General features: G+C 43.3%; 1 protein-coding gene across 2 annotated transcripts; it reads left to right on the top strand.

Moving 5' to 3' along the window:
* Positions 1-5230: 5230 nt before the first annotated feature.
* On the top strand, positions 5231-13023 carry LOC308396103 (E3 ubiquitin/ISG15 ligase TRIM25-like). 2 transcript variants are annotated; one of them, XM_080881186.1, is made up of 11 exons: positions 5231-5300; positions 5492-6254; positions 6920-7015; positions 7109-7342; positions 7453-7621; positions 7715-7744; positions 7882-7947; positions 8394-8588; positions 11016-11126; positions 11720-11836; positions 12111-13023. In XM_080881186.1, the coding sequence occupies exons 2-11, from the start codon at positions 5514-5516 to the stop codon at positions 12257-12259; spliced, it is 1908 nt and encodes a 635-aa protein (XP_080737312.1). In that variant the 5' UTR covers positions 5231-5300; positions 5492-5513; the 3' UTR covers positions 12260-13023. The 2 variants fall into 2 exon arrangements, with proteins under 2 accessions (XP_080737312.1, XP_080737313.1); XM_080881187.1 differs by having other exon boundaries at positions 8397-8588.
* The last annotated feature ends 63 nt before the right edge of the window (positions 13024-13086 follow it).

A 13086-nucleotide genomic window follows, 5' to 3' on the forward strand; every position in this document is an offset into this window, starting at 1 on the left:
TCTCCATCATGTCTGTCTTCGGTCTGCCTTACCAGTTTCCATTTCCTTCGCGTCTCATCCCTTGTCTCCCCAGTCTGTCACTTGCTTCCATGTCTGTTAGTCCCCTTTCCTAATGTCAAGCTTATGTGTCCTTTTCTGGGTCTCGATGTGCGTGTTACTTCCTGTTTTATTTTGCGGGTTAGTCAAAGGGGAAGCAAAGTTTTGCTTCCCCTGTTCTGTTACTCAGATCCAGCTGTGTCACGTCGTTGTCTCCCTGGCTGTGCGTGCTCCTTGTGTCTAAGTGTTCACTGCTGTTTCCAGGTCACCATGTTTCTTGATTTCTGTTCTGTCAGAGTTTCAGCTTTAGTGCAAAGGTTTAAAAATGGTATTAACTGTTTAGGAATTAGACCTATTTTTGTACAATAAAACCCATTTTTAGAGGCTCTGTGATAACTGGACAAACTAACATGATTTTTACTATCAAGTGTTTTGAAGGAAGGAAGGTTCAGGGCTTAAGCAATCAGCATCATGGGCTCATCCGGTTAGAATAAGAATAAGCAGTCATCTAATTATTCTCAGGGTTTTCCTTTTATTCTCCAAATCAATAAGGCAAAGAAGGAAGGAAAGAAAGACACACATGGACTGCTCTCTCTAAAAAGGACATAAAGTACGATTTAAGTAACTCAAAATGATACATGAACTCAGGAGACTCAAAGAGAAACTCACCTCAGCTGCCGCCCCATGTGGGAGTGAAGAAAGAGTGAGGGGTAGGTGAGTGCAGTCCTTATATAACGAGTGACAGGTGAGTGCAATTAAGGCCAAGCACCACACCCAATCAAAGGTGAGGAAAAGAAACAAGGTGCATCTGGTGAAGTGAATGTGCTGAAAGGTGAGCCTTTACAACAGCCGCCCCCATATTTCTACTGAGAAATATGTTCAAAGGATTAGAGATGCTCTTTTTCACAAAGCGGGGGCAGAGGAATCAGACATGCTACAGGTCTAATATAGGTTCAGGGGGTTGACCTAGAGATCGACAATGCAGGCTAGACAGTTCAGGGGGCCGACCATGTAACCAGCGGTGACGGCAAAGCAGGTCCAAATGCCAACCGCGTGGGATGCAGCGGCAGGCCCAGACCTGCAGACCGTTGGGCAGTTTTGCAGGTGCTGGGGGCAATGTACGGGGCTTGGCAGAGGCAGGACCAGGTGATGCAGGAGCAGGCAGCGCCCTGACCACTGGCGGAATGGCAGCCACAGGCGGTGGAACTGGTGATAGTGGCACTGCCGGTGACGACATAGGTACTGCTGATGGTAGAGTATGAGGTGGCTGAATGAATTCAGAGCCATCAGCGGACACAAGGATGTGCTGGAGCGGTTCTCCTGAACCTGAACTGGAAGATGTGAATAAACATTGGGCATGCGTGGAACTGCTCTGGGGTTGGAAGTCTGTGATTGGACCTTGGAGTGTCCATCCTAAGTGGGTTTTGACTGCTGCAGGAGATCCAAATGGTCCATGTCTAACTGGTGCAATAGGCGTAATAAGGTGGGTATGATCAGAGCCTATGAGCAGTAGTGGAACTGCTTTGTTAATGAAGGTTAATGGGATACCTTGAAGATGCTTGTATCTCCGTTGAAGAGAGGATACGGGGTAGGTGTGGTCTGAAAGTGCTAAGTGACTTGTAGCGAAGGCATTGTTAATTGTGTAAGTTTTCTCTGGATGTGCGATGGGAGAAATCTGGAAACTTACACAAGAACCTTGAATGGTTTCAACTTCTTGATGGACAGTTCTGAGTGATAATTTTTCAGCTTTCCCAGTTAGGTGGAGATGCTTAGCTGCAGATGTCAGAAGCATGGTACGTTGGGAGCCATCGTCAAGTATTGCATATGTTTCCAGGGTTCTTTTGCCATTACGCAGGAGCACTTTCACAACCTTTAAAAGGACACTAGGGCGATCGCTAGGTCTATCAAAGTACAGTGTCCTCACTACAGGATTAGTTTCAGTTCTAGGTCTCTGATTCACCTCACATGGGATCTGTAGATGTCTTTCCATGCAGGTGGCACATGCTTTCCTCAGATCACACTTCGCAGCCTGATGAGTTCTAGCACAACGCCAGCACCGTTTGTTTCTCCTTATCCAGTTTATTTTCTCATCCTTTGTCTTGTTAATGAACTCGGGGCACTTGCTAATGTGGTGTTCAGGTGAGCAGCAATATGCACATCTTGCCTTAGTCATTATGATGGGTTGTGCTGCCTGTACAGGATCGGATGCATTTGTCCCATGTAATATTGTTGTGAGTGGAGAGGTGTACTTATGGGCAGGTCGTGGCTGGTTAAAGGATGAAACAGGACTGTCCTTTCTTGGTTGACACTTGAATTCAATTTGCAACCAGGATGAGAACAAAGGTAAGTCATACATCGTATCTCCTTGTTCCCTGTAAATATGCCGTTTGAAGCGACTGGAATGCTCTGCGGGCAACTTTTCAAGTAGGCGATCGACATGGGAGCCACAATTTAGTTCTGTCCGTCCTTGATCACCCATAGTGCTAAGCAAACCAACTAAAGCTTGTACACGAAGAGCAAAATTATCCAGAGTCCGACCATCACCTGCTCTGATAGGAGGAAGCTCCAGTATATTCCGTAGCTCTTTCAATGCTAGCTGTCTTGGTTGCCCATAACGCTCATCAAGAGCTTTGATGGCTTGAGTGTATGGGTCAGGAGCATAGGAAAAGGAAATAGCTAACCGTTTAGCTTGGTCTACTTTCAGATGATCAAGAAGGACATGATATTTGAAATGCTCTGTGTCATGAGGGTCAAGCAGGTTAGTAAGGGCCATTCGTAACAGCCTATACTGGATTTCATCTTCTCTGGTAAGGTCTGGGAAAGAAGGACCCTCAAGTTTATACACGTGTTCTAGTGCTAACAGGGTGACTAGAACTAGCAGTAATGGGTACTGAAGGGTTTTGTGCATGCAAACCATCAGATGTAGCTGGTTGCTGCTTTACAGGAGGGTGCTGCCTTGGTTCCGGAATGCAAACGAGAGGTTGAGCAGGGTCTTCATCTAGAGGAACAGCAGGTTGAACACATGAAATCTGGTGGGGACCTTGCAGTGGTGTGGCCAGGAAATTAAAAGGAGTCTCATCTGGTGTAGGAAAAACTGGTCTAGGCAAACCACTTGAAGGAACTGCAGCATCTAATATTGTTGAATTAGGGAAAGAAGGGCTAGCAGCCAGAACTGCACCAGAGTGACGGCTAACCTGGGGGGGCTGAGAGTGTGATTGACATGTTGCTGGATCAATCACTGGGAACTGCTCATGTTGCTGATGTGTTTGGGGAATGGCTTGTAAACCGCAAACAGAGGATTTGCTTTCATCAGAGACAGTGTGAATTGAAGATCTGGAGGAACTGTGAGAATGGGGAGGAGATAACTGAATCATGAATTGCCTAATCTCCCTCATTGTCATCAGGAGTTCCCTCATCACCTCATCTTGATTGGTGGGTAAAGGAGCAGGGGATGTCTCTGGTTGTCTTTCTGACTCTCCGACAGGATCCTGCAGCCCATGTGTGTCTTTGTCACTATGTTGGCATTCTGTTTGACTCTGTCTCACATGTAGCTCTTCTAGCTCCAGGATACTGAACGTCATACTGCTGCAGGTAGGCAGGAGGTCGACTATCACGAATGGATCTTCTCAAACCTTCAGTCAATGGCTGCTTTGAATCCATGACGCTAATACCACTCCGGCTCGGAGGACCATGTTTTGAAGGAAGGAAGGTTCAGGGCTTAAGCAATCAGCATCATGGGCTCATCCGGTTAGAATAAGAATAAGCAGTCATCTAATTATTCTCAGGGTTTTCCTTTTATTCTCCAAATCAATAAGGCAAAGAAGGAAGGAAAGAAAGACACACATGGACTGCTCTCTCTAAAAAGGACATAAAGTACGATTTAAGTAACTCAAAATGATACATGAACTCAGGAGACTCAAAGAGAAACTCACCTCAGCTGCCGCCCCATGTGGGAGTGAAGAAAGAGTGAGGGGTAGGTGAGTGCAGTCCTTATATAACGAGTGACAGGTGAGTGCAATTAAGGCCAAGCACCACACCCAATCAAAGGTGAGGAAAAGAAACAAGGTGCATCTGGTGAAGTGAATGTGCTGAAAGGTGAGCCTTTACAACATCAAGATTGCTTTTTAATGTTTGGAAGAAAATCATTTGCAGTCAGTGCCTGCCAGCACTCAGCTAGGCATAACCAAATGTTGCTTTTCCCATATGTTTTGGGTTATTATCTATTTGCAGTGTAAAGGGTCCACTCCTTTTTACAACATTTGGCTGAATCTGAGCAGGGAGTATAACTCCGTATACCTCACAATTCATCTTGTGGCTTCTATCAGCAGTCACATTATTAACAGCGAGCCAGCTCCACTGACAGTCGTACAGGCCTGTGCCATAATGTTGCCTCCACCATGTTTGACGGATGATGTCGTCTGTTTCAGATCATGAGCTGTGTCTCCCCTTCTTCATACTTTTCCTAACCTGTTGTTCCAGTTTCCTAGTGTAACTAGTGGTTTTCATCTTGTTCTAAACCGTCTGGATTTACATTTATGAAGGCATCTCGTGATTGCAGACCTCGACAGTGATACAATCAAGAGTGTTCTTGGTTCTTGGTCAAGTTAATTATCCAGGGACTTTTGAGTCTCTGAACATGGAGAACTATGCATAAAAAATTACTGTAATTTCTAAACAGATAATGTAATATTCTGATTAACCCCCTGAATTTAACCTGAAATTCAAAACTTCAGTCACAGCTTGATTTATTTTTCATTTAAAATCCACTATAGTTGTATACAGCGGTAAAGTCACACAACCTCTGTAACTGTCCAAATACTTGTGGATCAGAGTGTAAGTAAGTGTATTTGGTAAATTATTGCTACAATTCATTTATTCTAGTTTAAAAAAGATGTCTTCTGAATTCACCAGTGATTACTAGTAAAAAAAAAAAGACAAGAAAAAAACATGTCTTTCTTTTCAGAAGGACAGGTGGCATAAGGAGCAGGTACGTTTTAGGTTAAAGCGGGCACACGACTCTCTTCGAACAGACTTTTTCACCGTTTTCCATTTAAAAAAATGTTTTGAATGTGTAAAAAGGGATGAGAAATAACTCATTTATTTCTCACAGCGAGAATCAGAATGTGTTCATAAAAAAAATTATTTGGCTCTGACGTGCGCTCGGAGGGTGGAACCTGTATCACGAGTCCTGTTACGCAAGCAGGAAGACTGTTTTTTCTATAGCCAGAAGAAACTCTAGTTTTCATCACGCGCAGCAGAGGCCTGTGAGTATAAAGCGGTCTGCAGTGTTTTGTTTTGCAGACAGCAGCTCCGCGTGGATTCTTTGTTATTGGTTATTTATGTGCAACGTCATGAACTTTACTGCAGTAAAATGGCTGTTCTGAGTTTTGGTGCAGGAGGGGTTGGCCTTCGTTGATTATCTGATGTAATGATAAGTTTTGTTTGTGCCTCGCAGCTTCATTCGCATCAGTCCCATCATGGCCGAAGTGGACGAGTCTCAGTTTTCTATCATGAGTCTGGAGGATGAGCTGACCTGCAGCATCTGTCTGAGCACCTTTGACTGTCCGGTGACCATCCCCTGCGGACACAACTTCTGCCAGGACTGCCTGCTCGCCAGCTGGGAGGACTCGTACAGCTGCCCTCAGTGTCGAACCGTGTTCGACACCAAACCCGAGCTGAAGAAAAACACGGTCCTCATCGCCGTCGTGGAGACCTTTAAAGTGAGATCGAGCAAGAGCGAAGACAACCTGAATGAAGAGGAGAGCGAAGAGGAGAGAGGCTATGAGAGCGAAGAGGAGAGAGGAGAGGAGAGCGAAGAAGCGAGCGAAGGGGAGAGCGAAGAAGCGAGCGAAGAGGAGAGCGAAGAAGTGAGCGAAGAGGAGAGAGAAGAAGAAAGCGAAGAAGAGAGCGAAGCGGAGAAAGACGATGTCATCCGCTGTGATACCTGCATGGAAGCAGAAGCATCGAAGACCTGCCTCACCTGCATGGCGTCTTACTGTGAGGAGCACCTGCGCCCTCACCGGGAAAACCCCGTCTTCCATCTCCACGAGCTGAGCGAGCCTGTCGGAGACCTGTCGGAGCGCATCTGCTCCGACCACCACAAGCTGATGGAGTTCTTCTGCAGCCAGCATGACCGTCTGATTTGCAGCTTCTGCCTCCAGCATATCCACAAAGGATGCTCCTTCTTAACTCCGGAGGAGCAGAGGAACCTGAAGGAGGTGTGTTTGCATTCACATTGACGATTATACTGTATTAAACACTGACTTATGTACAGAGTTAACTGTTTCTCCTTAATTCATACATGTTTTAACTTATTTAATTTGTAATATTATAAATCAATATGTTGGTGTGTATATCTTTAAACAAAGATGACAGTCAGCTGACTTCCTGGAGAGGAAACATTCCATCTGTATAAAAAAGATGGAAGTGGGTTCATACCTGAAAAGGGACCCTTGTGTACAACTGTTTGTAAATGACAGCCAAGTTCAAGTCTTCCTTGCTTTAACAAGTTTTTCTTAGTGTTGTATGCCAGGCATTGAGCTGTGTCTGCTTTGATCTCAGGCTGTATATTTAACACCACTGCTTTAGGCTGATGGATCAGGTTGTATTACACTTCTTTTTCCACAATATCTGATTCAGTGACTTTGGCCCACACATCTCTAGTCAAGGCAACACTAGAAACAGATAAGAATGACCTCATTATAAATAAAGTTTAACAATTCAAAATATTTCCGCATGTAAGATGTAGTGGAAAAATGAAATAATGGAATAATGCAGATGGTGGACATGCAGTCAAAGCATTACTTGCAAAGTTCTCCAGGCCCTCTGAGCAGTGTCTGTATGGAATTTGTGCACTTAAGCTGTTCTGTGTCTGTTCTTATAGTCTGACCTCAGAGACAAGTTGGGTTTGCTGAATGAGAAAATGGAGAAGACTGAAAATGTTGTGTTTCAAATGAACAACATGCAGAGTATGCTGAAGGTAATTTCCACATGTCATACAGAGACAAAGTAAATGTGCTGGCAGTAACTATGAAAAACTCACTGTTGTCATATCTTATTGTCACTGTTCCAGGATGGAGCAAACAAAAGAAAGACGGCACTCGCAGCTGTCTATCAGCAGATGAGGGACATCTTGGCTCAAGATGAACGCGAGGCCCAAACTGAGGTGGACCGTGAGCTGGAGCTCGGTCAGATGAAACTTCGGGATCTCACAAAGAAGTTCGACGAAAACTATAATAGGATGGGAAAAGCCAGAGAAGATATCAACAGGCTGCTGAGTCAATCCCAAACCTCGGCTTTTCTACAGGTGAGACGAACACCCGTGGAAAACTTAAACTAAAGAATAAGATAGAATGGGCGTGGTTAAGTTAAATAATTAGGAAGTTTAAATAAAAACCTTTCTTTTGCCCCCCACAGGCTTCAGTTGTGTTGCCCAAAGTTGTAAAGTTTGAGCCTCACGTGCCTCGAATCAATCTGGACTCCAAGAAGGTGATAGCGACGCAGAGCTTTGCTGCAGCCCTGAGGGAGACTCTGATGGAGATGCTTAAACAGCCAGTTGAGGCCAGATTACCATTCTTTAAAGCAGGTCTGTGTGCAGGCACGCATTAGCAGAAAATTTAAATTTGGATTAATATTCTAAAAGATTAACGAAGCCAATCATTTTCACGTTCTGATGCAGATCTTAACACTGGTGCATTTGGGGATTCTGGTGAGTTTCTGTCTTGTGGAAAATACTGTTGAGGATTTTCTGTTAAATGCTCATGAATTTATTCTTCTTCAGTGGTGACTATTTCTTGGGAAGTATTTTGGGAAGCACTCTTTAAATGTAACCTTTGTTTTTAACAGGTGAAACAGCAGCTCCTGTCTCCAGACCAGAAAGTGCTGGAGGTAGTGAATCCCAGCCAAATTCTGGTAAGTTTATATCAGCGAGGAGTTATTATAGGATGATATTTGAATACAGTAACATGTGAACTGAAAGAGTATCTGAAAACATCTGCCAATATGACTATCTCCTAGTGTGATACAGGTATTCACTGTAACTATAATTTTAAAGACGATCTCATGTTAATAATACACGTACGATAACGTGGTCTTGTTGTACAGCTATAATTACTGACTACACCTCCCTGCACTTGTTATTTGAGTGTATTTGCAAGAGAAGGCACACTGTGTAAAAAAACGTATATTACATTTTTATTTAAAATACTGCAAATCATATTGTAATATCGTTAATTTCCTTCCTCAAGCACATACGTGAAAACTATTTAAAACATTACAAGCACTTTGTGACACGTGATTCTTTACAGTGTGATAAAGATGTTCAGAGTGCGTTCTCATTTCACTGTTTCATTACTCAGCAGCGCCTCAGCAGAGAAGCAACCCCTCGTTCCAAAGTCCACTGAGCAGTCCACCCATCCAGCCGTACTACCAGCCGGTTCCCATCCCCGTTTTTATTAGACCACAGCAAAGATGGAATCCACCCCATTATCCACAGGCCCAACCTCGATTGCAACATTTTGGGCAACCTCGATTTTATGCCCAACAAAACACAAGTAAGATACAACCTAAAATCTCTCTCTTACACACACACGTCTGTAATGACAAAAATCATATATGTCTGTGTAAACAGCTTAGTCTCCAATCACCACAAACGGGACAATGTGTTAATTAATTGGTGCCCTAACAGCTAATTAAAAATTCAATGACACATAATACCTACCCTTTGCAAGCCAGCTTATAAATGATAAAAGACAGAAGCAAGATGAAGCCCCATTTTTTTAATAAACAGTATAAGATTTATCCAGGATATGACTTGTTACACACATTGAAGGAACACCTTTGTTTTATTTCAGCCTGATATGAAATCACATCTACTAAAAGTCAGTGTGCTTAAGGCAAACTCGATCAATCTGATAGTGCATTTAGTGTTTTAACAACTTACCACTGGGCATGTCTCTGTTCTGAAAGACAACCATGATCGCGCAGTCAGTTAAACATGTGAAGAAGGTGTGTGAAGACCTAGACAGGGATTGGTTCTAAAATGACCTTACTTCATCGCCCATACTCACCCAGAAGCTTACGGACATTTGTAGATGTCCTTCATGGTTTGGCAGTAATAGAATGCAGCTAGGCACTTTTACAAGCTATTAGGCACACTTTGAGGCCGAGTCCTCCCATAACCAGTAAACCCATCATAAATTATTTAAACTTTCAAAGTATAAAAGACACATGTCAAAACGAGCCTTGTGCCAAAGTGTTGTCTTCATTCCTGGCAGTCATTATTAAGATTGAGGTCATAAACTGATCGACCGTAACATTAAAGCCAGTATTGTGTAGATCCTCATTGTGGTGCAAAAGCAGCTCTGACACATTTGTGTTTGCTGTGGCGTCTGGAAAGATTCAGCTTGTTCATGCAGATGCTCAGCTGGATTTTGGTCTGTGGAGTTTGGAGTTTAAGTCGATGGGCTGAACTTTATTATGTTCTTCAATCTGCTCCTAAGCAGTTTTAAAGGTGTGGCAAATCTTCCTGGTGGGGGAGACCACTGCTGATGGGGAGTGCTGTTGCCATGATGAGGAGTGCTTACTCTGAAATGTTTAGGTTGGTTGGCGCACGTCAAAATAATATCCAAATGAATGTTTGGACCCAAAGTTTAAGAACACTCAATTGATTAACTGCAATAAAAAGCACACCATTGATAACAGTGATAAGTCCTCATAAAAAAAAGAGGAATTATGGATTTGATCAACTGGTCCCTGAATGAAATTGACACCCTCTTCTCAACGAGAAGCCTGAGCTCAGGTGAGTCTGAGTGTCCTGGAGGGACTTTCCCTGCTGGATACACGATGGACGGGTGGCATAACTGGAGGGTCGTGTGCCTGGCGGGACTGTCGATCGAGGACATTGAAGTTATCTACCTTTTCGGAACCATGATAACAGGGTTTTTGCTGATCGGAGCTGGCTTGGCCCTGGCTTATCGAAGATTAAAGAAAGCGGAATCGGCTGTTCAAACCCCCACAAGGCTGCCCGCTGTGATTGAAATGATGGGATGAGTCATGCGTTCTTAAAATGGGCTCATTGAGCGCAGCACGGATAAGATCTTGGAGAAGCTTGAGGCTGCTGTGAACGCTCAGAATAAGACCTCTGAGCGAAAATTGGATTACATCCTTGAGAAGCTCACAGCGGTTGTGAGTTCTCAGAATCTGCTCTTTGAGCGCAAGAATGACAACATCATGGAGAAGCTCACGGCTCTCCAACGGGAGATTGAGAGACCAGTGTTGGACTGTTAGAACAGCTTTGAAATTCCAATGAGTTGTTTGCATTAAAGTAAAAACCACCATTATTTCATGCGGCTACCACTTCAGCGCCAGCTGTGGTCTCAAGGCTGGATCTGAACAAAAACACCCTGATAACAGACTGTTCTTCCTATCCTACGCAAGGCCACCGGGGTTGGCTGGAAGACTGTTTACTTAGCCTGGCAGGGCGAAGGACACTGTCTCAGCTGAACTCTGGACACACACACACACACACATACATACATATGCAGATATCCTTCCCCGGATCCAACGCCTCCTGCCATGCTTACCTCCCTGTCGATGGAGACAGCGGCTCAGCTGGAGGCGCGAGGAATTGCAGCGTCTGCGACCACTGTGTACATTACAGTTCAGTGTGCCGTGCGTGTCTGCAGCAGTCCTCAACAGTGAAGTTAACAGCAGCAGTAACCAAAGTTCTGGAACCTTTCCAATAAAAACAGCTTCTCATTGAGCAGATGTTGTATGTTGGGTTTGTAAATGTGCCTTTAAAAGCAACTTCACAAATCAAACATTTATAGTAATTCTAGCATTCACACTGTTCATTTTAAACCTGACAAAATGTAATTCAGTATGCCTGTGTACAGTTCAGATTAGTGGACGCGTTGCACATCTCCTGTGTTAACGACAACCGACTAACTGTGGAAGACGTTTTGCATATTTTCCTTTAGATCAAGACAGAAAGCCGCACAGTGCTCCTGGAGGAGGTAAACCAGCCGGGAAAGGATCTGATTTCACCAAGAAAGATAAACCAAAAGGCCATCCTCCTTCTGAGAAATCAAGTATGAAGCACTCACATCCTCATGTGTTATAAAAAATGTCAGACTGCCAGTCAAATGATCAATAACAACACTATTCCACTGATTAAATAAACAGTACACATAACAAGAAGCCCTCTGAGTGCAAACCTCACTCTCTGGGCAGTGTTTACTTTTGAGGGATTATTCCATTTTGTACTTAAGAACTATATAGGAGCTAATGGCTAATATGTATTCATTTGTAAATAACTGGCCATGTAAAACGTGGGCTTATATAATTGTGTACCGCAGCATAAATCATCAGCTCATTCTGTTTCTCTTGACAGTATTTTTTTTTTCAGTATTTCTTTTTAAATTAAAGCACATTTTGCAGTCAACTTGAAAGGAAGGCAGATGTGAAATGTAGAAGTGAGGTGAGAGGTCAAATGTGACAAACTGTGTGCAAACTATATTGTGATATTTAAAACAAAAATGCTTCCAGAAAAGGTTCCAGCTTGTTGATCTGACCATGGGTTTCTCTACTTTTTGATATTTAATAAATTTAAATCAGATTAGTTTAGCAAGTGTCGCTCATCCTACATTAAAGACAAATTACTAACTACTGTGTTTTCCTTCAGATCCAGACAGGAGGCCGCACAGCGCTGCTGGAGGGCATAAGTCTTCAGGATCTGGGAAAGGATCTGATTTCACCAAGAAAGATAAACCCAAAAGCCATGCTTCTTCTGAGAAATCAAGTATGAATCAAATCCTCACGTGTTATAAAAAATGTCAGCCTGCCAATCAGATGATGAATAACAACACGATTCCACTGATTAAATAAACAGGACACATACAACAAGAAGCTCTCTGGGTACAAACCTCACTCTGTGCGCGGTGTATAGTTTTAAGGGATTATTGTATTTTGTACATAAAAACTGTGTAGGAGTGTTATTTGTTTGTTGATTTGTTTAGCAAGTGGTGCACATCCTACATTAAAGACAACTGACTAACTACTATGTTTTCCTTCAGATCCAGACAGGAGGCCGCACAGCGCTGCTGGAGGGCATAAGTCTTCAGGATCCGGGAAAGGATCTGATTTCACCAAGAAAGATAAACCCAAAGGCCATGCTTCTTCAGGAACACAACACTCACGTCCTCATAGAAATCAGAAGAAGTAGAACCAATATTTGATTTTAATCTGAAGCCTGAATGCATTATGAGATTTGTGTATATATCTTATCTGTAGCTTGCCATCACCAGTGTGTGAGTGGGTGGATGATTGTGTATAGTGTAAAGCGCTTTGGGGTCCTCAGGACCAAGTAAAGCACTATACAAATACAGACCATTTACCATCTATCGGATTCTAATTTAAAATTTATTAACAACATTTAAAGCTCTAGAAAGCCAGTCTCTTTCCTGTATTAGATAAGGTAGTTGGCACACAACTCCACTCATACTTAACTTGATCTTTGAATTCACACATCAATAATGTCACGCAGTCTGCATATTTCCAACTGTGCAACTGTCTCACTCCACATGCCACCATGCCACTGCCATTCTTGTTCATAGCCTTGTTACTTCGCGGATTGACTACTGTAATTCACTTCTTTTTGGTCTTACTCCAACATGTCCAGAACTCTGCTGCCCGTATTATCACCAGGACCCCTTCTATTCACCACATCACCCCCGTCCTACAGCGGCTTCATTGGCTCCCGGTCAAATATTGCATCAGTTTTAAAATACTTTTGTATAAATGTGAGGCTGTTCATCATCTCTCCCCTCCATATCTCTCTGATTTGGTTCAGATCAACTTTCGATCTCGGTGTCTTAGATCCTCTTCTTCTCTTTCTCTCTCTGTCCCCTCCCCTCATCTTGCCACCATCAGGGCTTTCAGCTGCTCTACTCCTTGACTTTGGAATTCCCTTCCTCCTGACATAAGAAATGTCACTTCCTTTTCTCTTTTTAAGTCTAGACTCAAAACTCACCTGTTCAAAATAGCTTATCC

Source organism: Rhamphochromis sp. 'chilingali', assembly GCF_963969265.1.
Source record: "Rhamphochromis sp. 'chilingali' genome assembly, chromosome: 4".
Taxonomy (NCBI): Eukaryota; Metazoa; Chordata; class Actinopteri; order Cichliformes; family Cichlidae; genus Rhamphochromis; species Rhamphochromis sp. 'chilingali'.

What these genes read in the sequence shown, in the direction of transcription:
- LOC308396103 (XM_080881186.1), top strand. Translation starts at nt 5,514, where the DNA reads ATGGCCGAAGTGGACGAGTCTCAGTTTTCTATCATGAGTCTGGAGGAT. An exon ending in TGGTGCATTTGGGGATTCTG is followed by an intron (nt 7,745 to 7,881) that starts GTGAGTTTCTGT and finishes TGTTTTTAACAG; the next exon opens with GTGAAACAGCAGCTCCTGTC. An exon ending in TGCTTCTTCTGAGAAATCAA is followed by an intron (nt 11,837 to 12,110) that starts GTATGAATCAAA and finishes GTTTTCCTTCAG; the next exon opens with ATCCAGACAGGAGGCCGCAC.